Consider the following 26,601-nt stretch of genomic DNA (forward strand, 5'->3'; position numbering starts at 1 on the left):
AGTGTAGTATAGAGAATCGCTGTCATCCGAATAGAAAGGATCATCAGAAGCACGTTATTATCTAAAATACCAAAGGAGATTTTTACACTACAAAAATTATTTTATATTCGATATTTTTTCATACGCCATAATACAAAAGTTATTAATGAATTATTTCTTAATTGTAGTACGTTTCAGTTTTAAATTAATATGCTGATTATGTTTTTTCAGAAAATACTAGGAGTCTACTTTTGCTTCTGAAAATTCAACTTTCATTTCATTATTCTAAAATTCTGATTTCCTTGATAGAGTGCTGCTTCTTAAATGGAAGCTATGCCTAGTGGTGAAGTTGAAATCATCTCCTCTAAAACTTTACTGACGCCATCGACAGTGGTTGACCGATATGGAAGATGAAACAGATGACGCAAATATGTCCTAATTGTCGTAACCACAATCCCGTCCCCTTTTATTAACATGAGCAACACAACGGGTGCCACATGTGGAGCAGGATGGGCTTACCCTTCCGGAGCACCAGCAATCACCACCGGTTGTTTGGTGGGGTTCGTGTTGCTCAGTTTGGTTTTCTATATAGTGGTTTGTGTACCGTTGTTTGCCGTTTCGTCGTTTTTCGGTGTTTTTGCTATGGCATTGTCAGTTTGGTTTCGATTTATGAGTTTGAATATCCCTTTGGTATATTTCACCTCTTTTTTATCGTCTGTGATATCAGCTCGTGATGAGCTCGTCTGCTTGTACTGGACATCCAACTTTTGAACTCAGCATAACAACTCCTTTTCCTGACTTAAAAAGTTGTCAACAAGATAATTTAAATACTTGTAAAAATCAAATAAAGTTTGTTAGATAGAGCACTGCCTAGTCAACGAACACTCGTCTCAAGGCGGAAATATCTAGAAGCAGGTTATTACTAATACATTTCACACAACTATACTTATGACCTCGCAATTTCCCATGAATTCCATGGTCATTTAGCTTAATTTTCATTCCATCGTGGTCAACCGTATAACACGCTTTATAACTGTTAAGAAACTTCCGAAGGTATGTTGTTCTCACCGGGTACTCCGGCTTCCTCGATCAATAAAACTGTTATGATATAGCCAAGGTCGCAGAAAGTGGTAATAAACAACAACAACACAACAAACGAACGAACAAATTAACTGTCAAGAAATGTCACTTGTATAGAATTATTTTTGTTTTTATAGTAATCTACAACTTCTTGCAAATTAAAAGAGGTGCAAAAAATATAATTTAAAGGACATCTGATATAACATTTTTTGAGTACTAGGAAAAATTTTCCAGTCGTTCATTTTTTCTGTTATCCAGTGATTTCAGTTTGCATAATATAAGCAATATACCACGGTGAAATTCAATTTCCAACCTTAAACAACGGAATGACGACATCAGATTTCCAACCAATAGTTGTGATACACTGATAAATGAATAAATCACTCCAGTTGCACAAATGTTTCAATAACATACAAAGACAAAAACCTCACATGCTATATATCATTTGTATATGGTTGTGACGGGAATATTTATTATGCTACCGAGTTGTCGATAAGATGAGTAAATTGATTGATTCGGTAAAACCAATGTTAAAATTCTGAATTATAGCTGGACAAAGCAGGAGCTCCGCTTTGGGCTCTATTTTGCCCAAAAATAAAATATTACAAAATCCGATGACTTTGTATTAATACAACTAATCAGTATGTGAAAAAGTTTAAGCTGTAAGATTTTTTTAAATAGCATGAATATTTACAGAGATTTTACGGTCGAAAAATACCATTCTAAAATCATTACGAAATTTGCATATATTTTCACCCATATATGCTAGTGGGTAATATTGACCTCATGCAAGTACTGTACCACAAAAATATGAAATATGTTGTTCAAACAGAAAAACACTGTGATTAAATATTTAGTTGGTACTTGCATATGCTCCATATTTGCGGGTTCATAATGCTGTGTTATTTATAGATCTTTATACGAAAAAACGTAAAGAGGCCTTTTCCGTGACGTCATGAATAGGAAACTATCGTTTTTAATTTTGAATTATCTCAATTTTAAATCAAACACATGAATATTGTTTATTCGAATTGTAAAAAATATCCCCATGTAAAGAAAATTTTAAAAACAAGTTGTGTACTCTAGCCATTGAAATTTAATATCATTAAATTCGGAGGGAAAAGTATAACAAATATAGACGTATTTACACATGTATGCAAATTTGTCCGCCACTACTTAAATTCACACAAGTTCCCGTAAAATTTGACATCACAATTTAAAAGATTTGACATCATAATTAAAAAGTGATTGGTGCTTGACGTCAGAAGGTTATTCGGAAACAGATCTAAGGTCATTCGGAAACAAAATTTAGCTAAATACCAAGTGTGAAACCAACTGTCATATTCCTGACTTGGTACAGGCATTTTCCGAAGAAAATGGTGGGTTAAAGCTAGCTAACCCTACCACTTGTATGCGATCGGACAGAAAAACAATTGAGTTAGTGAAAATGTTGCATAGCTGAAAAACATAACATATTTGCAATTTATTATTCATTTTAAATAGTTCCTAACTCTTTGTCGTGTAATGATTATTCTGTTTACCTTTATATTTATAAAACTCTAACTAAATTTACATCAATGGAATACTACTTCTTAGTACTAGTACGTGTATGTGTAAGCTTTGCTAATAGTATTGACAGGTGTATTTATTTGAGTTTAATATATAAAAAAAGAAGAGGTGGTATGACTGCCAATGAAATAACTCTCCACCAGAGACCAAATGACGTAGAAGTTAGTAACTACATATGTCAACTTAAGGCTTGGGACTGGCACATGCAGAATATGGCGGGGATAAACATGTGTGCGGACGCCCAACCCTCCCCTTACCTAGGGCAGATGTGTAACAGTTCAACATAAGAACAAACTATAAAAAAAAATCAGTTGAAAAGGGCTTAAATTATCAGATCGATACAAAGCACAAAAACCCCTAACAATAATACTAAAACATACAGTACAGATCTTTTGTTGGTTTATTTATCATTCATTCAGTTTTTATCTTCCCTTATTCCATAATCAGCTAGTATTTTCTCCAGTCATTTTTAAAGGAATATCATATGAGTATGCATCTTTCTCTTTTTTTAAAGGTACATACGGATTTAAATAGTTATTGCTGTCTTGTGTTTCGTTTTCCGAATCTGATGAGCTTGATTGTTCTTTATGGATGACAACTTGAGTTGTATTGTGATACCTTACAGGATCTTGAGCCGTTTCCGCTAAGGTTATGCATGGATTTGGAGTAACGCATTCGTCACAACCCTCTTCTACACTATCTGTTGAGTTTGTAGCATTATGTTGCCCATGACTATCTTTATTAATTTCTAAACTTAAGATCTTTTTCTGGTTTACAGATTCGTCTTCTTTTAAGCCACTGTATGGCTTAGGAAAACTAGAAGTATCACTTTGAGAATTTGGCATACTTTCAGAACTCGATGATCCCTCTATAACTTCTAAATAAGGACTGCACTTGTCTACCGCTGTCGTTTCTATATTACTTTCATCAATGGTATGATAAACGTCTTCATTCATCTCAAAATTATCGGACCTTCCTTGAACGTTCTCGTCGTTACCCGTGTGAACTATGTTTTCATTAGCCGACACCGATGGTAATGTTTTTGTCTTTCTTTTTCTAACATTATTCAAACAGTAAGTCAACGCTAGAAGAAAAATGATTCCAGTTACTGTTCCAGAGTAAATTAGCAAGTGGTTCCTTGATATTCCTAAAACATAAAAATTGCGCATGTGATCGTTATTGTCATTGAACAATCATTTTATGGTAACAGATATTATAGTTGATATATATTTACAGAATAGAGAATAATGGACCAAAAATTAAAGAATAGATAATAAAGAGCAAAAGATTAAAAATGAGAAGAATTGCCTAAAGATGTAAAGAATACAGAATAAAGACAGTCTACATCCAGACCCTCTTATTTCATTTAACATTTATTTAGTTTCCGCAGTTCCAAGTGTGTTGGCAGTCTTTAATAGAAAACAGATTTTTTACGCAGTAGCAAAAGGTCCCCAGCGCTGTAAAAATGAGGAATTAAGTTGTGTCACAATATGTCATTGTGGTATAATCGTCAAAATATGGCAATAGTCCCATAACTCCATTAATAATTGTCATATCAAATGACAGTATAATATGATCAACTACGCATGATGGCAACCAATCCTTCCAAATATGAGAGGTTTCTGTAAAGCGGTCTCCGAGTTTTTGCGTTCACATGGTGTTCTTTTTTACAATATTCCAACAAATTATCAAAGTTTCAAAACTCCCGTTAAAAATGGTCAGTTCAAAATGGCGGTACATTATGAATAACTACACATGATGGCAAACAATAGAGCCAAGTATTAGAGCATTCTGCCAAATGGTCTCAGAGGAGTTTCGTTTGCAAGGTGACACGACACTATTACAACATTTTTTTTAAAAATCATCAAAATCCCATAGCTCTCGTAAAAATGGTCAGATAAAAACTACCGTATGATATGGTCAACTACACATGATGGCAAACAATACCGGTATTGCAAAACATGAGAACTATCTGTAAAACGGTCTCAGGGGAGCTTCGCTTTTACAACAAATAGTCAAAGTGCATTAACTCCCGTATAGAAGGTCAAATAAAAATGGCGGTACAATATGGTCAACTACACATGATGACAACCAAAGAACCAAGTATAACAGATTTCTGTCAAATATCCCAGAGAAATTTCGTTCACGACACTCCAAAAAAATAGTCAAAGTTTCATAACTCCTTTAAAAATGGTTGAATAAAAACGATGGGTAAAAATGGTCAACTACACATGATGGCAAACAATAGGACCAAGTATGAGATTTCTGTCAGTTGCGTTCGCAATGCAACTCTTCCTAGACCGACGAGACACACTACTCAAGAAATAGTCAAAGAACCATAACTCTTGAAATCATGGTTGAATCAAAATGGATGTACACTATGATCAACTAAACATGATGAAAAACCATCTAACCAAGTATGACAGCTTTCTGTGATACGGATTCAGAGGAATTGTTACAATACGAAACAAAAAAGGTCAAAGTTCCATAACTAATATTAAAATTGTTAAATCAAACTTTTGATATAGCAAAGTCAACAGAATATGGCGACAAATAATCCTACCAACTATTAAATCTTTATTTCAAACGGTCTCCAAGTATTGTTGTGTTCCGGGCAGACGAACGAAGACCATAACTATATCTTCCGCGTAGCTATGCGCGGGGAACAAAATAGTTATCAAATATCAAAACTATCGTAAAAAGTTTAAATCCAACTGACATGTAATAATTGTGAAATTTTCACTAGTCCACAATTTAATTGCAGGACATGCAGTTTTAACCATTACGCCGAGAAGTAAAAGAAAAGAGAAAAGATAAACAAATTTGTTTTCATACCGTTTTCGTCTAAAATCGATACTGTCATGTCCTCATTTGTGCTAACTTCAACAGGACCTATTCCTATCAAAAATAAGCTCAGTATCATATTGTTATGTAATAATTATGCTTTTGAGATATTCATGATTTGTAATATATCTATAGATCATATTATCACCAGAAATTAATACCATTACTTTAATTTTTCAATGCATACAAACTACAAAATGTATTGTAAATCGATAAATCCATATAACAGCCTTTAACCCATAATTGTTTACTTTTAACACATTTTGACTTGGATGGAGAGTTGTCTCATTGGCACTCATTCATATTTAGCCTCATTTTGAGATCTTGTTAGTGATATCTATATCAGCGAAGACAAACACCTAATCCTATTACTGGAAAATTAGTGTTGGCGAATCACAAATATAAAAAAATCTTTTTTTTTATGTTTATTTTTATTTAGGTTTTACTAAATGACGTGTATTTTAACAATTGATTGATTGATTGTTGGTTGCTTAACGTCCAGTCGTGTTATTAAACAAAGACGTTTTGAATTCCCAAAAGCTACATGTTTTATTTAAATTTTTACATTTTTGCAGTAATTTCAAAACCTTTAATTTTTCTTCGCTCTACGCTCTACAGCACATAACTATTTCCCATGCTCAACTGAAAGATCGACTACATAGTATCATTAAACAGAACTGTTTCAACAGTATTGGAATCGTAGAAAAAAAATCATCGATTTAGGTCATGAATAACCTTATTTCGAGAAGAACCAAACTGATTCCAACAACAAATACACTGAAGATTTCTCGACAACGTATTTGGTGGTTTGATATTTCAGCAGACTCTGTATTTCAATTGTTACTAGTTTTGCACCCCTACTGGTCGACTTGATTCCCTCAATATTTATTTTTAGTTTTTTGCCTTTTTTATCATCCTAATGAAAGGTCTGTCAATGCGAGACGTAATATTAATGTATGTGGTGTTTTACGAGCCGCTAAACTTCTACCTGAAACAAACTTGAAATTGATAATAAAGTTGATGAAGTACTATTAGCATGAAAAATAATTTAATAAACATTCAAACTTCCAAAACTTCGTTTTTTTATACTGATAATGTATTAAGAATTTTTTTTTTTCTTATCAATTTATTGAATACAACTGCCACAACTAGTATTTGGATACAAAAGGTAACATAATGTTTGTGATAATATACAAAAGAGGGACGAAAGATACCAGAGGGACAGTCAAACTCATAGATCGAAAACAAACTGACAACGCCATGGCCAAAAATAAAAAGACAAACAGACAAATAATAGTACAGATGACACATCATAGAAAACTAAAGACTAAGCAACACGAACCCCACTAATCGCAGGTGCTCCGGAAGGGTAAGCAGATCCTGCTCCACCACTGGCACCCGTCGTGTTGCTTATGTTATTACAAATCCGGTAAATAGTCTAATTCGGTAAGTCACATTCGTGAAAAGGGAAGGTATTGTAGTTACGACATAAGGAACATATCCGATATCATCTGTGAAACGGTTATTCCATAACGGTCAACCAACTCGTGATGGCGTCCGTAAAATTTACGAAGGGATGATTTTAACTTCACCATTTGGAACTCTTGGTTTAATAGCTTCCTTGTGAGCAGCAATTCTCTATCAAGGAAATCATGATAGGAAACACAAGCCCGGGAATATCGTATCAATTGGGAGATACAACTTTTTGGAATTTTCGATTATTAATGTTCTTCAAATTTGTCACTGGATTTGGCTTTCCAGCTGTTTTGATTCGCGCGCCACTGTTGCGTATTATGTAAAGGAAACGCGCGTCTGTCGTACCAAATTATACGTCTGGTTTCTTTGATGAGTTTTTTTTATATAACTGTTATCCAAATTTGAAGTTGCACCTGTGTTGACTTCTGTGTTGTGTCGAGTTCCAAGGCAGATAGTCATTAATATGATTTCAGTTCCTTCCTGGTGACCTTCAAATTAAAATTATTGATACTAAAGTATGACAATGTTTCAGCTACAGATATTTATCTCTTATTATGAAGAGTGAATTTTGATTACAGAATGCAAAATGTTAGAAAGCGCTGAGCATCCATCGTTTTACTTCGAATACAATCATCTTCGGCTTGGTGATAGGAAAACATTTTTATTTAAAACATACCTTGACTACTTTCAACCTTGTTAAAAGTGGTAAATCTGGACGTTGCTATCAAAATCGATGTTATATGTTCTACAAACCAAAAAAAAAACAACCAGTATATCTTACATACTTTATTGATCCGAAATCTGAAAAAAGTAGATTTATTCATTCGAAACTGTACTTAACAATGATTCAATTTTTATTTTATTTAATCTGCATGAAATCTTACATCGACTAGGACTCTAAATTGGAAACTTTCTTGTCAAGTATAAGAATAAAATTTCACAGGGTTATGGTATACAATAGTGAGATTTTAAGTATTTCTCTGCAATAATTATGTACTTAAAAATCTAAACTGTAATGGTATTTAAGTTAATTTATTCATGTACCAGTTTTAGAATAGGCTGTAGATGATACTTCTTTTAATACACACCCTCTGACATGGTCACATCTGTAAGAAAATATATGGTATTAAATTTAAAGATTTAGTTCAGTTAAAGTGAGAGCAATGATAAGTTTTCAAAATTTTAAACTTTAGAAATACTATATTTCATTAAACCAGTAATAAAATGACTGCCATGACATTTTCAATTTCACCGAGTTGATCAACCATACTCAAGCAGGCGAACAATAAGCCAGCGAACAATAAGATGCATCAAGCTAGCGAACAATAAGCAAGCGAACAATAAGAAAACGCGCCAACCTGATCATGCCTAAAAACCGAAGACTTGCAATAACATGAAACGTCCTTTGAAATCTGATGACAATCATTTCCAGTAAGAAGACGAAATGCAATTCATTTTAACACAGACAAAGTTGATTAGTTAACTTTTTTTAAGCCGGGCATCTAAAATTCCTGTTAGCTAATCCTTTCTTTTTTTAGTGTTCTCTTGATTAGAGATGGGTTTGTTGTCTTTATAATAATGAAATAATTAATAACAATAGTTCATACTAAACTAGTGTAACGATACAATTAAATCTTCTAGCTTATATATGCGTTTAAAAAGAAAAGAAAAAAAAACAGACTGATTTTGGAACGTCAAGTATTTTTTTGTTATTTCTGTTCCAATAAAAGCTGATAACTATTATACGCAGTTTTCTTCTTTTGTCAAAAAACAAGTACATTTTTCTAATTATTCAAAAGTATGTCGTTACACTGGTAATTTATTTATTATATTTCGATACGAAGAGTGATTATCGTAAGAGTGACACACAAATAGAACGAGAAACGAATAGACACTAAGATTTTGGTTAATCTAAAAAATTGAGGTCCAATGTTGGGGTACGGTGACCCAACCCCCTCCCACTTTTTGAAATTACAGGTAAAAAAGTAATGAAACTTGCAGGAACTACACATATGCCATATGTGTAGGCATATTCAATTCAACACATACAAATTTTAAAAAGAACTTTCTGCCTATCTAAAAACAGTCATTGGAAGAATACTTGCAAACTAATCCGAGATTTAAGGAAATACACACATGCATTTCATTTTGAAAAAGGGGGCGGGGGGTATTCTCAAACGTAATCATATACCAACTAGTATTCAAATGTGTTTTGAGCATAAAGCTAGGTAATAATTGCTGCATTACAAAATTCAAATAAACTTTATTAAACAGTGTTCATTTAATCAGTTAAAAAATTCAAACTTATAATAGCAGCAGTATTTCAAACACATAACATTGTTAACTGAATTATGTATGATGGTGACATTAGTTATTCTATTAAATCAACAGTTCTATGAACAATTTGTACTTACAAAATTACATATTGAATATCCTATATTATTGAACCAAAATGCCTCCTTGATCTCTTATATGTAACATTTCTCAAACACAATCAACATGACCTAGCCCACAATTTCAAATTGTTAGCTACCAGGAAGTGACAACTAGGCATTCCCAGTCAATATTGTGTAATTCTTGCCATGTTCTGGCAAACATATAGAATGGTCAAAATTTTCTGCAAACTTGCGGCAAACATATAGCATGGTCAACGATGTCTGCAATCTTGCGGCAAACATTCTATATTATCTTAACTTTCTTGCAATCTTACTGCAAACATTGATGTTTCTGAAAAATTGCCGCAAGGTTGCAGCAAAAAGCTGCAATGTTTGCGGGAAGTTTGCAGCTAGCGGCAAACATCTGCAAACACTATTTTCTGTTTTCCTGCACAATTTTTGTTTGCCGCAAACTTGCAGCAAGTCTGCTGCAAATTTGCGGCAATTATTTCAGTTCTATAAGGGTAAATGTGGGACAATGGGGAATTGTTTTGATAGTGATTAATATGTTTTTATAGTGTGTAGCAGATAATTAAGGTAACTAATCAATGTAACTTTTAAAATATGAAATAAACATGAACAAATAACAATATTTACAAATTTTTTTTGCAAATGATAGGTACAATTGAAATATCTTCAAATATAAAATATAATATAGAGTCATAAAATAGCATATATAACAAGCACAACTCAATTCTACATAAATGTGTACTAAAAAAGTTACAATTAAGCACACATAATAAACAGCTTAATTCATTAAAGCACACACATGACATGAACAGCAGACACAATAAAGCACACACAATGCAGAAGGTACAATAAAGCACACATAATACATAACATAAACATCACAACACAACACAACACAACACATCATATAATAGCAACAAATGTAGTCCAAGTGTAACAAATAAGAGCTAATGTTATTATACTGATAAACACTGACTTCACCATTCTGAAGGTGATCTTTGAGTTCTTGTACGCCGCGGTTGATTGAGTTGTGTGTTTTTTTTTATTCTATTTGTTGGTCGTACTCCCCAAGCTTGGTACTGGATGATGATCACTTCGTATGCTGTCTGCTCTTCTTTAAGGTAGTTCAGTAGCTTGTATATATTTTGGTGTGGTACTTGGATCATCTTCTCCAAGCTGCTGTGCCATCCTTCGAGTTTGTTCGTCGTCCTGAGTCCTTCGGTTTGGTCATGGTTCTATAGTTGCCTGTTGCCTTTAACCCAGTATGTTGTGACGTAGTCCGTAAACGAAGTGGTATTCGCTGTTGAGTCCGAATTTTCCAAGTCTTTAAATGCATGGAACAAGACGTCAAGTCTATTTCTGCATGTGATACAAGGGGAAGAACTGCTGACCTGCGTATAAGTTGATAAATGTCATGTTCTCCTTTATTATAGTTGGTGACGAGTCCTGCTGACTGCGCTTTACGCCAAATACACATTTTATACTGGGTATAGCGAAAAAAAACACTTTTAATAGTGATTCCTGGAAAAGATGATCTGTCAGACTTCTGGACAGCAGCTTCATTATCAATAAAAAATGTTGTTGGGTTCAGGTGAATCTGACGTTGGGTGCAAGTAGACTTCAGTAGTGTAAAGAATCTTGTGTAAATGTCCTCTGACTTCCCTGGTAAAAGTGCAAAGACTGAGTGGAACCATCTCTCCATTAACAAGTCGTGTTGAGTGTACAGTGTAAATGAGTTGAGGTATACTTTTTTAAATCGCATGCATCATTTCTAAATTTATTTAAAAATTTTAGAAAAATGTAATTAAAATTACGGTATTGATATTTATTTTATAAATAAACGTAACATTCTAGATATATTTAATAACTCAGAAATGTTATATTATTTAATCAAAAGTGCATAATTCTGATGATTTCTTTTTAAAACATATTTTATACATTTATCAAATATAGTAATAGCTTGAACATGTAATAATCAAATCTTTTTTATTTAGCAACCCAAACAACAGTTACCTTGTTTATTTAAGAACATTTTACTTCATAAAATATTATGGGACAATCAGAACTTTTCGTGTGGGACAATGAGAACTCTAAAATTTTAAAAAGTTGGACAATCGGGAATAAACCATTTAAATTTAATTCATAAAAAAGTCCCTACGGCAAAGCTTTTGTCCACACTAGGTACAAATGATAGGCAATTGCCTAAGGATGCCTGGACCCAAAGACCCAGGTGGGTAAAGTTACGGAACTGTTATAATAAAGGTCCAAAGTTGGGGGTTTGTCACCTTTCTACTTTAATTCATAAAAAAAAGTTGCGCACCCTACATTGATACAAGCCTTTAACGAAAAGAAGAACGAAATCCGCTTTTTCAAAAAGAAACCAATTTACTCAAACGCCTATGTTTTGAAAGGTAATCATTTAAATAGTTTAAACATTGTCTATATGTACGTTTATTCTACAAAAAAATGTTATTTTATGAACTATTTGACAGGATGCCGAAAGTACGGAAAGCCATTTCACACAAAACATAATTTCTAGTAGAAAAATTGATAAAATAACAGGGAATGCTGTTTACACTGTAGATTATTCAGCAAAATATAGAAATTTATCTGCAAAAACCAACAAAATATATACAGTTAACTGACGATAATAACTAATAAGTAGATCTTAATGAGCGGATCATTTTTGAGAAAAATCTTTTGTAAAAGTAAACGGGTGATGACGGCGGACGACTACGGACTACAAACGACAGATGCCAAATGTTGTAAAAAGCTCACACTGACCCTTTAGGCCAGGTTAGATACGATAGTTAATGCGTATTTATTAATACACAATATTTCAAGTTAAAACTAGATGTTTCCATTGAGCTGGACTAATAACCCCGCATCTTGGATTGACAGAGTATTATAGTTACTTAAAAACATAAAAAAAAAAAGCTGACAATAATATATTGGTCTTTTTTCTAGTACTGTAGATTCATGTGATATATTTTTTCTTTGATTTCGTGGAAAAGGGTGAACCACAAAAATAAAGGAGATGGGGCATCGATGCCCGGTTTTAGCCCAACAAAACAAAAATGTTTGAAAACTTTTCCAAATTGGCACATGATGTTTGGCAATGCATAGAGTCAAGAAATAAAAACATAAGATTATTCATCTGATGACCTGGGCCATCTGGTCTGGGCAAAAGACAAAAGCTTTGCCATAGGAATCTGTTAAGGATTAAAACTGTAAGGGGAGAGGTCTCCATGCCCTAATTTTGGACCTCTGTTAAAGAAATTCGGTGAATTAACCCACCTCCGCTATCTGGTCTGGGCAACTTCAAGGCATTACCTATCATTTGTTTATAGTATGGACAAATGCTTTGTCGTAGGAAATTTTCTAACAATTAAAGTTTGGAGGGGTAGGATTTCCTTACCCCAACTTTGAACCTAAGTTGCAGTAGTTCCGTGAATTAACTCACCTGGGTCATCTAATCCGGGCAACTTTATGCCATTGAATTTCATCTGTACCTGGTGTGGTCAAAGCTTTGCCGCGTACAGATTTTTTTTGACGAATTAAAGTTTTGATGGGGAAAGGTTTCCATATCCCAACTTTGGACCTCAGTTGCAAACGTTCCGAGAATTTATCCACCCGGGCCATCTGTTCCAGGCAACAAGTAGGGTATTGCCTATCATATGTACCTAGTCAAGAAAAAATCTAAGCTGTAATGATTTTTTGACGAATTAAAATTGGGTTGTGATAGGGTGTGCAAACCCAAAATGTGAAATCAGTTGTAGAGGCTCCGGAACTTTCCCTACGTGCAGGTTCTTTGGGTCCAGGCATCCTTAGGCAATTGCCTATCATTATTTACTAGTGTGGACAAAAGCTTTGCCGTGAGAAATTTTTTACGAATTAAAGTTGGGAGGTAGGGTCAAAATACCAAAACTTTGGACCTCAGTTGTAGTAGTCCCGTAATTTTACCCACCAGGGTATTTGGGTCTTGGCAATCTTAACTCATTGTCTATCATTTGTACCTAGTGTGGAAGAGAGCTTTGCCGAAGGGATTTTTTAAAGTTGGGTTGAGGTAGGGTTTCAATACCCCAAATTTGGACCTAAATTGTAGAAGTTCCGTATCTTTACCCATGTGGGTCTTTAGGTCCAGGCAACCTTAGGCAATTTCCTATCATTTGTACCTAGTATGGACAAAAGCTTTGCCGTAGGGAATTTAAAACGAATCAAAGTTGGGAGGGGGTATGGTCTCCATACCCAAACTTTGGACTTCAATTGTAGAAGTTCCGTAGCTTTATCCGTCAGGTTATTTTGGTCTAGGCAATCTAAGCTCATTACCGATCATTTGTACCTAGTATGGACCAAAGGAAATTTTTTAACAAATTATAGTTGGAAGGGGACGGGTAGGGTCCTTATACTCCAACTTTGGACCTCAGTTGTAGAAGTACCGTAACTTAACCCACCTTGGTCTTTACGTCCAGGCAACTTTAGGCAATTGCCTATCATTTGAATCTAGCGTTGACAAAAGCTTTGCCGTAGTGATTTTTATATGAATTAAAGTAGGGAGGTGGTAGGGTCACCATACCCTAACTTTGGACCTCAGTTGTAGAAGTACCGTAACTTAACCCACCTGGGTCTTTACGTCCAGGCAACTTTAGGCAATTGCCTATCATTTGAACCTAGCGTTGACAAAAGCTTTGCCGTAGGAATTTTTTTCTGAATTAAAGTAGGGAGGTGGTAGGGTCACCATACCATAACTTGGACCTCAATTGTAGACGATCTGTAACTTTACCCAACTGGGTCTTTTGTCCAGGCAACCTTAGGCAATTGCCTATCATTTGTACCTAGTTCGGACAAAAGCTTTCCCGTAGGGACTTTTTTATGAATTAAAGTAGGTAGGTGGTAGGGTCACCATACCCCAACTTTGGACCTCAATTGTAGACGATCTGTAACTTTATCCACCTGGGTCTTTTGGTACAGGCAACCTTAGGCCATTGCCTATCATTTGTACCTAGTGCAGACAAAAGCTTCGCCGTAGGGACTTTTTTATGAATTAAAGTAGGTAGGTGGTAGGGTCACCATACCCAAACTTTTGACCCTTCCCCGATGTTCGTTCTAATGTTCTAAACTGAAATAGTTAGTATTGTTGTGATTGCATCCTGTTCTAGTAAATTCGAATCAGTACAAACCTTAAAGGACTTGCTGCTTTGAAAAGCTGTAATAATCTTGGATTCGAACATTTTGTCGGTTAAATTAGCCAAAATCTTCATATCAATTCATATCTCGTGCTGCTTGTATGTCACTGTCACATAAAACACATTTCCGTTTGAAATTTAATAAACAAATTGCAAGTTTTCAATCGTACCAAAACGAAAACTGTGTATATTTATTAGCTTTTACTTCAACTTATAATTTGGAATGCAAAATTCTGTACTTGACGGTCCAAAAACGGTATGTATCAGCATGTGGATTTAATTTCATCTTTACACTAGATACATGTAAGTGTGGTCTACTTTTATTATTTTTTTCATTATTATAAAGACAAGCCATTTGTAATCAAAGGTAATCAAAAGAGGAGTAGCTAGAATTAATTTTGAAAGTCCTATTGGAGATGCTTGGCTGTCAAGAAACATTATGTTGTTTTAAATATATATATATATATATATATATATATATATATATATAGCAACCATATCCATGAATATCTATGAAACAGTGAAACCGGTAGGAAACTATGCAGAACATTTTTGAACAATTTGATGTCTTAATAGACAAAATGTGAATATTCATATGCCAGCTTTAGCTGGCACTTATGGTAGAAGCATCGAATTGGAATAAAGAACGATAACTCTCTCTACATGATCAATCTAAAAAGTTTCGTCACTCTCGTTAAATCTCGTACGATTTTTTTTTTTTCGAAGTTGATCAAGTCAAGTTATCTAACTCTTAAAAATATTTTTTTCTTTTTTTTTCCCTATATTTATTAAATAAATATTGTATTCTTGCTTGGCTCCAAATATAAAGTTAATTCTTCAAATAATGAAAACGAAATTAGCATTTGAAATATCCGTCAGGACATTAGTTTAACCCTTATATTTTTAATGGCTGCCAGATTCTCGTTTAATCGCGATCTTGAAAAAACGGGACAAAACGGAATAAATTCGATGTTAAGTACGACATGAATTTTTATTTGTTTACAAAAACAAGAATTTAGAAATTTTAGTAACTTGTTTAGTTTATTTAAATTTTATTGTACCACGGAAATAACCGAAGTTTGGACAACAACATCTTACGTGGCCATGTTTCATCGTCTGCTTCATCTTTCCATTATCAGTGACAAATTTCCTAAATAACCACAGGTACTTCATTTAAAAGTTACAATATCATAATTTATGATAACATTTGTAGAGTAAAAGTTCCGTCTTGCCGTGGGAACACAGAAAAACCCTCTGCAAGCAATAAATTTCGGGAGAAACGTAGCCGGAGGTAGTAAAATCCGGTGCTCTGCCTCTAGTTCAGTAGTTGACCATGACTTACTTTTATTCATCTGCTACAGAATTTCCCATATAAAGTTACAGTGATAATGAAGTTGGTTATACTGTTGAATGTGATCACTGTAGCTTACAGACAAATGCAGGTGAAATTCAAAACTTAACAAAAGTTTTAAACAAAAAAATATATTCAAATTCACTATCTGTAGACTGTACTTCCTTTGACAAACTTTCAACAAATCTTGTCATTAATTATGACACATATCTACCTTAAACAGTCCCAGGAGATGGAGGCTGTTATTTTTTTCACTCTCTAAGTTTAATCATGAAACAGCTTTAAAGGGAGACTTGAGTCTGAGTGATACATTTATAGGTACATATATATTGTATGCACCCATATTGTCAAAAACAGGATTTTATGGGAAGATGGAGTTATGATAACCCATAACAATACCATAACTTTTGATAGGTATAGCGCATGTTAGTTGGAAGTATGTGGGCTACATCCTTTGAAATTCAAGCTGCCGACACATTATTTGGATGCAGTCGCCTGTATATTTTATGCGTCAGTTTAAACCTGATCAAAACATTTTCCCTTTACTGAATACTTTTATTAGGTGCACATTTCAACCTATTAAAGCAATAAACACTTATGGCTATAACGTCACAGTTCCCAAATTGCACCGAGTACCCAATTTGCACCTATTCAACAAAAATAACTGTGGAAATCTTACAAGTTTTTCTTTGAGACTAAACAATTTGTATTGTTATGATTTGACATTATACATGTGTTTCAACATCGGTTAATATATTTAAATATACACAAATCGTTCACAATGAGAATTTATCAACAGATGAATCATTCCAGGGAAAAAGTAAATCTACGAAAACGTCAGTGTTGTCACCATGCGAAGTTATCTAATCATCATCTTTTAAAAATATAAGCAACTTTACAACTACAAGTTAATTTTCATGACCAAAATAAAATAAAGTACAAACAAAAAAGCAATAAAATGCTTCGCCAAGCACAGCCTAATACAACCGCAGATGTAGATTTAGCATATAAAAAACACCAAAAATTTTATGTCAGTTGAAACCAAACATATTTTAATTTTGGACCTTTCAAACTTTAATATGGACTAATTTGAAAACAGGTATCGGGTGAGCCCGAACATTTCTATTCAGCAGCAGTCTCCAACTACATATCTCCTTAATTTTATATGATAGTCCCACAAAAATGTTGAAAAATTATGTGTACATTTAATTTTTTTTCTAGATTCTCTCATGTCATACATGTGAAAGCGGTACCTTTTTGGTCACTATTTATGTTTTGCGTCTAAATATGAATTGCAACACTTTATAGTGACTGACCAGGTCAAACAAATACTTCTCAAGAAACATGCAGAAAAAGAAGACAACTTGGAACAGCACCAGCCATGCCAGACTATGTATGAATAAAAACTCAGATCGGAATAGCATGGACGATATGTTCGTTATATGTCCTTGTGAATAGTAAGGAAAGCTATCAATAATTCTGCAGATAACGCAATTTTATCAGGTTTATCGTACATTTTCTGTTCAAAAAGGCTAAACCAACTTTTTATTACTGAAAGTTTCAAACATTGACAAGTGTCTCATTCATGAAATAACTCGATCGTGCGTTTCTGCGAAAAAAATCATGTGCAATTTTGTGAAATAAAGGGAAAGAAGATCCTTTTGCAGTGCACTCCCGTATGTCAATTGTGAACTGAACCAATACATTATCAAGAAGTACACATCAAAGGAAAAATGCACAAATTACCGATAAAATAATGTACACACCGTGTTTCGTGTGTATCTCCTGCCATATCAGTATTTGTTGCAATTATATATAAATGAGAAATAATCAATGTAAAAATGGTAAATTTTTGGAGAAAAAAAAAACAAAAATTAAGGCAAAAACAACCCAAAAATGTTGTTTTTGACCACTAACTCCTAAACTGTTGGTACCATATGATAACCCCCAGAATCAATTCTAACCTTCCTTTTGTGTATTGAAGTTGAACCTTCTGGTACAATTTCATACATTGTCATATAGAGATCCATTTACTTAAACTAAAGTTACTGTCCGGAAACATGGACAACAACAGCGACATGATTGCATTACTCGAAAGCAAATTTTTGACATATTCCCCATTTCCATTCTGAATTTTATTTTGCCTTGTATAAAAACTTGAAAAGTAAGCTAATAAACAAAATGCATAAAACTGACTCTGAATTAGTACATGAAATTGATGTAGAAACCCACAAACAGAAGATGATCAGGAATACATTTATACTGCTGAGCAGTGTTCTCCCCTCAAATTTTAAATAGCATCCTAGAAAATAGCAAAATCTTTAGATTATCAACTTAACAATCCTATTTATGGTTCCTTATGCTTAGATCAAAATGAAAAACCTGATCAAAACATTATTCTAAACAGGCTCACTGTAAATTCAAACTCTTCTTTTAACAATCAGAATGATCCTCTTGCTGATCACATATATATGAGATGCAGGAAACTGGGAATACAATATGAACAGTCAGCTAATTTAAAAAGTAAAAATAATTCAACAAACAGAAAGCGTTGTTTGCAACACTAAATAAAAAAAAAACAGCTACAACTTTTAGATATTGATGAAAAAGATATTCCAAATCCTCCACCTTTTCATGAAAATCAACAAAAAATTAATTTAATAAAGTTATGGATTGTATAACAGTATTCATAGTTTTGAAATTAAACAAATGTCTTATTGTTTTAAATTTTGTAAAATTTGCAAAGAAAGAAAAATGGATTTGAAAATGGCACAAGATTCTCATTTAGATAAATCACCAATAAATTTATTTTCAGCAGAAAACAATATGGACAATAAGGGTGCAACCATTTAGCTTCAAAAGGGCGGGGGGTATGGTTTTTTGTTTGAGTTAGATTTTTTTTTTCACGCAAAGGGCTTCAACACTATCAATCAAAATTATTTGGTCAAAAATTAACACTAGAAGGTATGGGGATAATCTGGATTCAGAATATTTTTTTGTCCTCTGCTTGATTAGAGTATTATTTTTCATAAATTTAGGAATCAGAATATTTTTGAAGAAAAAAAAAACATACTCCATCCTGCCTTTTGAAGTTCAATGATCGTTCCCTTAACATTTTCCATCTGAACTTATTATTTTATTTTAGACAAAAACTATATGTAGGACATTCGTCCTGAACATGCATGAAATATTTGCCACAGGACGTTAAGCAAACTAACAATCAATCAATATGTAGGACATAGTCTTGGTAAGCTGGCATTCAAGGTAGCGCCTTCCTGATATTATTGAAAATAGATATTTAGCGCATTTTCAGCCTTTTTTTTCATATTCATGCACAGCGTGGACAAAATTTATAACTTTTCAATATATATATTCAGTTTCGATTCCTGACATCACTGAAGAGACATCATTTGACGAAATCCGGATATGGTGTACAAAAACCTTTGCACCTTTTGTTTGCGGTATATCATCTTTTCCGCAAGTTTATTGTTTTCTGTTTAGTATTAAATTTAAAATTAAGATCCATTTATTACATCGGTGATCCGTTTATTTGGCAATCGCCAATAGCAGTCAGCAGGGTTTAAAAACATTTGTTGTTCGACCTGTTAGTCAAATGCGTTTTGTTAAAATATACCGATGTAATAAATGGATCTTTCTTATGAATTCTAATATGACGACCTATTATCGTCAACCAGTATAATCACAATATATCTACCTTTAGCGAAAACGCAGTAATACACACAAACGGCTGTTCCGTGTTACGACCAACTTATTTATACTGCCAGATATTCTCAATTTTCTACATCAAAATCCCCAGTTTACGAAGGCCAAGCTTCAGATACAATACATTTATCTCTATTCTACAGCAAAATCAACAAATCAGTCCATTTCAATTTATTTTTCATGGTAAAATTTCATAAAACGAAAATTCCGCGAAATGATGTTATTGTCTTGACATGGCAACGAAACAAGGTGACGTCACAAATATGTTTCCGTCAACAAAAAATCAAATGTAAATACCGGGCGTGTTAACATGTTAACGCTTCTTGTACGCCTCAGAACGAATAAAATTACATTGGAAGAAAATTTATAAGTGAAAAATGCGATTAAAAAAATAATCATTGAATTATATAATATTACTAATATAATCAAAATTGGGTAAAACGGAACAGCCAAAACAGCATCGTATGTATAGGGCTTTCACGGTTAACAAAATTACCAAATTTGTCCTATTAGAATCGAAATAATTCATGGCAGCCGTAGATTTGTTTTCATTTAACCATGGGTTTGGCATTTATATTCGTATTTTACCCCTCGCTAACGCTCAGGGTAAAATAATCGAATATAAATGCCCAACCAATGGTTAAATGAAAACAAATCTACGGCTGCCATGAATTATTTCTTAATTTAATACTAAACAGAAAACAATAAACTTGCGGAAAAGATGCCTGATGGTATACCGCAAACAAAGGTGCAAAGGTTTTTGTACACCATATCCGGATTTCGACAATTAATGTCTCTTCAGTGATGTAAGGAATCGAAACGGTATTTGGAAAGCCATACAATTTACCTCAATTCAGGATAGACTCTTGAATTTTGAGGAGTCAAAACAGGATGAACGGATCATATAAACCCGAAGGCAAATATAATACAAGCCCAAACGTAAAAATATAAACAAGTCTAAATTGAAAACAACGTTCAAACCTATGTGTGCGTTGGATAAAAACCGCAATTTGTATACGTATGTATGCAAAACAAATTTCTTGTTAGAGGGGTCTAAATACAGCACAAACAACATTTTTTTCCAAAAGACCAAAAAAGTAACAAAGTATATTTTAACAAAACGCGTTTGACTAACAGGTCGAACAACAAATGTTCTTAAACCCTGCTGACTGCCATTGGCGATTGCCAAATAAACGGATCACCGATGTAATAAATGTATATATGAATAAAAAAATCAATTTTGTCTTCGTGAAAATGTATAGCATGATAGAAATGATTGTCATCAGATTTCAAAGGACGTTTCATGTTAGTATATTAGTCTTCGGTTTTTATGCGTGATCAGTTTGGCGCCTATTGCTTACTGTTCGCTGGCTTATTGTTCGCTAGCTTGATACACCTTATTGTTCGCTGGCTTATTGTTCGCTAGCTTGATACGCCTTATTGTTCGCTGGCTTATTGTTCGCTAGCTTGATACACCTTATTGTTCGCTGGCTTATTGTTCGCTAGCTTGATACACCTTATTGTTCGCTGGCTTATTGTTCGCTAGCTTGATACACCTTATTGTTCGCTAGCTTGATACACCTTATTGTTCGCTGGCTTATTGTTCGCTAGCTTGAGTCTGGTAGTTGATCAACACCATTACAAATAAGAAATGTGTGTACTTTTCCACAATGTGAAGTATCAACTCAACTTTTCAGTTGCGCTTATATCAATTCCAAATAGGGAAAAGAAATCTACCGTTTCTATTGAGTTTTGTACCAATTTGTCCATTATACAATTTTCATTATTCTTTAATAATTTGTGGTCATATTTTCTATTAGTTTTTATAACAATTAGTGTCGTTTCTATGGTATTATGAATTTGCAATTAACGGGCATAGGACATTTCAGCGAAAATAAAAAATGCACATAGGGTCATTTGAGCGAAAATAAAAAAATGCACATAGGGTCATTTGAGCGCCGACATCATAGGACATTTCAGCGCCGGAATATCAACCTTACCTGGATTTTCAATTAGGACTTTTGAGCGAAATTTCTGTGATACTTTTATATGAATTAAGAAAATATTTTTAAAAAGTAAAATAAAAAAAGAGTAAGTTTTTAAATGTATTTTTTTTATTTTGTACCCGAGTAATTCGACCAGTTCTGGATATAGTTAATGGTAGTGTAGCCCAGAGTTGATTACTAGACTGAAACTTACATCACAGACGAATCGTTGTCTCTGTCTCTGCCCATGATAATGAGCAATTTTATCATAGCCTTATGACAGTGCTTTGTTTTAAACTATGTGTGTTATAACTCCACATTTTACTAACTATATTCTGCTCGAAATCCTACTTCCACCCCCCCCCTCCCCCCCCCCCCTTCCCCCTTGGTGAGCAGGAGTAACATGTTATATCTGGCGAACGGAAGAGATACTCCTTCATCATTCTTAAATTTTATTTCGCTCAAATGTCTTTAAATTTTGGCTCTTAAATGTCCTTTACTTTGGCGCGCAAACGTCCTTTATTATCGCTCAAATGTCCATTGCCTCAATTAACATTCCCTGACAAGATTTTCTGAATTAATGTCTATTGTTCATCAAATTTCTATTTCTAGTAATTGAGGCTGCATGTCAGGTCAAAGGAGTGATCAAAAATACTTCATAACGGCGATAATAAGTGCATCACTTCTCTTAATTTCCGTTCCAACTATTCTTAGTCTTTGATGCATTATTTTTTATTATTAATTGTTTTTGGCTTTTAACAAGCTTTCAGTAACTGCGAGTACTCTCGTGTTAATTTGACCTGTTTATACAATTTGTAATGTATTTTTGTTATTTAATGTTTTCTTATTCAGTGTTATATCTAATCTCACTATTTTTAATATATACCACCTTTGATAAGCGTTTAGTATGACGATAAATTTTCACTTTGTTCTCGTACTAGGAACAACAAAATTATTTATTTTATAAAAATTATTTCCGTACTCCATGTATACGGTACCTTACAACAAAATTATTTTATTTACCTGTGTACGTTATTATATTTGGCGGCATTTTGTACAAGTTTATGGTTGTATTTCTGATATTGTTAAACATCTAACCCCCTTGTTTTATTAATTTTGTATTTACATTGTGTCATATATCAAATTTATTCGTTCAGTGTATGTTCACTTGTTTTTGTTAATATGTCTTTTGATTGAGTTAAGCCATTTCAATTGATATGTTATAGTGTGTCTTTCTATGTTGTGATTTTACACTACTGTTTCAGGTAGGGTGAAGGTTGGCGCCTATTAAAACGTTTAAACCCGCTGCATTTGTTTGCACCTGTCCTAAGTCAGGAACCTGATGTTCAGTGGTTGTCGTTTGTTGATGTGATTCATAAGTGTTTCTCGTTTCTCGTTTTTTTATAGATTAGACCGTTGGTTTTCCTTTTTGAATGTTTTTACACTAATCATTTTGGGGCCCTTTATAGCTTGCTGTTCGGTGTGAGCCAATGCTCCGTGTTGAAGGCCGTACTTTGACTGACCTATAATGGTTAACTTTTACAAATTGTGACTTGGATGGAGAGTTGTCTCATTGGCATTCATACCACATCTTCTTATATTCATGATAGTCCATATCGTGAATATAGATTGTTTTTATGATATTTTCTATTTTCAAAGACGACAACAGTTATGTTTAAAGGCGGTTATCTTCATAAATAATATTTTAAAAGACAATTCTCTATGATTTACACAAAGAGTGAAGCAAAGTAATTCAAATAGATACTTTAGAAGATTTTGATTTGTGGGTTGTTTTTTTTTCGGTTGGTGATGGTTGTTAGGGAGCATTAAATGTTTTATATAATAACCATCATTTGGTACGTTATATATTAAAATGTTTGTGACGACAGGAAATAAGTCCTTGTTTTCTCTTTGTTGTAGTTGGCCACCATATTGATTCGCAATTTAAATTTTCAGAAAATTCAGAATTATCACAACCCGCTGCATGCAGTTGTAGGTTTACTTTATAGGTGAATTTAAAGCTGAATATTACAAAAGGTCTTCTCCTTCGACTTTATCATTTAAAAAGATTATATAAAACTCACCTGTGCAACTCACTACATTCACATAGCATTGAACATCCGTGTCCGTAAAGATTTTGTGGACAAGGAGTGCAGGACAGTCCAGTCCTCGACTTAAAACCAATTGCACATGCTAAAAAAAGTTTAGTATATCATTCTTTAAAACATCCATCTAAAACTATTCAAGGAAAAATCAAAAGACTTCCATTCATGGAGTATGTTTTACTCATTAGATCATATATTTCTCCTAATCATCTTACAATATTTCCGAACGAGGTTCTTACATTTATACATAAGGCATGTTACCATTTCCATTGTCAGTTTTGTTTTAAAAGATTGTATTGATGGACATTCTTAGTTTTGTCAAATGTTACGTTAAAAAGGGACCATACATATCAGAGGGGTTTTCATAGCGACGGAAAGCAAAAGAGTCAGTAAACATATTTTAAAATTCCACTTTTAATCTCAAATTGTTCACACTTCTTCAGTGTTTTCTTACCTGCAGTTTGTATTTGTTACCTTCTCTATGAGAGTTCTGAAACTTTTGCGCATGATATGCGTCAAGATTATAATTGCACGACAGATAAGCAATATTCAAGTATGTGGTATCTGTAACCCTGTAAAAGTAATTTTCGTGAAGGTTGCGCACTTTTACGTCATCTATGTCAGCTAAAGATACATCTATATTGGAATAAATAAACTTTATGTACCACCACTAGGATTGCCACTACTAAAAGCAAAGATTACCTTAAGTGACTTTGAATGTCTTATTTGGGCCTTTTCTGATGAAGGATTCATTGATTGATTATTGATTGCTAAATGTCCAGTGGCAAATATGTCATGCAGAACGAGAACATATTAACAATTGTCAAAATCGGTAGGTTCTATAATAGAGGCCGTCTGGGATGAAGGTTGGGGAAATTTGGACTGCCACTGGATAATGAGGGTATATTGGATAGGAACAGAAATTTTGTCTTGCAAAAGGCCATCTACGGACCCCTCAAAGAGTTGTTGCAAGGGTTCTTAACTTGCAGAAAACGTTGCACTCTATTTTCACGAGGTATCGGATTTATCGTCTCCATTCTGACCGGACATGGCTGCGTACTTGAACAAACCGCACAGCCAAACGGACGCCCCTATATATATATATATATATCTATCTATACTATTAAACGAGAAGACCTCATTTTGTGTGTCGCTTCTCTTCCTTCCACAATAAATAAATCATCATGCCTCTGTGTCCTATAGGTACCTTGCATAGTCGCATTTGTCATCCATTCTTATGATTATTCAGTATGGGTTATTTGGGGAGAAAAACGAAAATAAAGACGTCCGGATATTGTTTCCGTTATCAGACCGACTTTTAAGTCATAGACAAGACTTCCGGTTTTAAACTTACAAATAATATTTTCATAAGTCCTCGGGGACAGGACAATCATTTTCGCGTTTATCTGCATGTATACTATGATTATACTACTATAATATATAGAGACTCTTTACAAATTGTAGCAGTGATCGCCGTGGAGAAGAAACTTGAAATTGATAGTTAATAGCACATACACTTTATTTATAATATACGTATGTTAATAGTATCTAGAAACGCGAAAATAATGGAATTCAACAGAAAACAAAAAAATAACGGACTTTGGAAAAAAGAGAGAGGGCTTAAAAATATTGCCCTGTCTCCAAGTACCTATGATTTTTGATACCTTTTCTGAAATTGTCCAGACATAACAGTGGCGGATCCAGAAATTTTCATAAGGGGTTGGGGGGGGGGGGGGGGGGGGGGGGGGGCACTGACTGCCTAAGAGGGGTCCCGCTCCAGTCATGCATCATTGATTCCCTATATAATCAACAAATTTTTCCCACAAAGGAGGGGGGATCCGAGCCCCCTGAAAAACCCTCTAAATCCGCCTCGATCTGCATGTAATCTTTCACAACAATTCATCCTACAACAGTTAACATACTTTCAACCAAGCTCTAAATGCCCGCGATTTCGCGGGTGTGTTCTAGTATATATATATTTGGCAAGGATTTAACTGCCGGTCGGAAGAATTCCTAAATGACCATATTTCTATTCCCCAGTTACCATTTGGGAGAGACCTTTTCTGATTTTGGTGGTTTTACGAACGTTTAGTCTCTAACGTACCTGGTAAAATAAACTGCTTCGCCGAGCGCAGCTGGATACGACCGCAGAGGTCCAACCCTGAACAGTTGGGGCAAAAATGGACACAATATTAAAGCTTGATACAGGTCTGAATTTGGATTGTAATTAAATATTTGACACATTATAGGTTTCTGACACAGAATAAATGTAGTCAAAGAACTTGAAATTGGTTATATGATATGAATTTATATTCAATTGAAGATTTCTTGCTGTTGTGCAATACCCTGTGCTGTTGCGCAATACTTAGCAAATCTGTTTTCAGACTACTTAGTATATACAAAGAATTAGCAAAATAAATTGTGACCCCCAATTTTTTTCTTTGGAAAATTGACAATTTCTTAAATCTTTAAAAAAAAAGATTGACCCCCCAAAAAATATTTTTTTACCCCCCTCCAAAAAAAATAATATTTGAAGAGAATTTTCTATTGAGGAAAAAAACTTGCCCCCCCCCCCCCAAAAAAAAAAAAAAAAAAATTACCCCCCCCCCCCCCTTTTCCAAAAAAACTAATTTTGAAGAAAGTTTCTTTTTGTAAAATATGGTACAAATTAAGAGACATCCATACAATGCTTTGTTTTACCCTTTTTGGCCCCTAATTCCTGAACGGTTTGGGCAATTACCCCCAAAATAAATCCCAACCTTCTACTTGTGGTATTGAACCTTGTGGTACAATTTCAGAGCAATCAAAATACTTCTACACAAGTTATTGTCCTGAAACTAGAAAAATGCTTGTTTTGGCCCCTTTTTGGTCCCTAATTCCTAAACGGTTGGGACCATC

The 26,601-nt window shown here is 33.9% G+C and overlaps 1 protein-coding gene across 1 annotated transcript in view; it reads right to left on the reverse strand.

Moving 5' to 3' along the window:
• Positions 1 to 3,010: 3,010 nt before the first annotated feature.
• The window catches only part of LOC127729518 (uncharacterized), a 31,377-nt gene continuing 7,786 nt past the window's right edge, over positions 3,011 to 26,601 (reverse strand). The window contains exons 3-7 of the mRNA XM_052237352.1: positions 23,683 to 23,791; positions 7,993 to 8,054; positions 7,625 to 7,693; positions 5,464 to 5,526; positions 3,011 to 3,775 (exon numbers count right to left, since the gene is read on the reverse strand). Of these exons, the coding sequence (XP_052093312.1) occupies positions 3,072 to 3,775; positions 5,464 to 5,526; positions 7,625 to 7,693; positions 7,993 to 8,054; positions 23,683 to 23,711 (927 nt within the window). The 5' untranslated portion in view covers positions 23,712 to 23,791 and the 3' untranslated portion in view covers positions 3,011 to 3,071. The remainder of the gene's footprint in view (positions 3,776 to 5,463; positions 5,527 to 7,624; positions 7,694 to 7,992; positions 8,055 to 23,682; positions 23,792 to 26,601) is intronic.

The sequence above is a fragment of the Mytilus californianus genome, unplaced genomic scaffold, assembly GCF_021869535.1.
Source record: "Mytilus californianus isolate M0D057914Y unplaced genomic scaffold, xbMytCali1.0.p SCAF_2, whole genome shotgun sequence".
Classification (NCBI taxonomy): domain Eukaryota; kingdom Metazoa; phylum Mollusca; class Bivalvia; order Mytilida; family Mytilidae; genus Mytilus; species Mytilus californianus.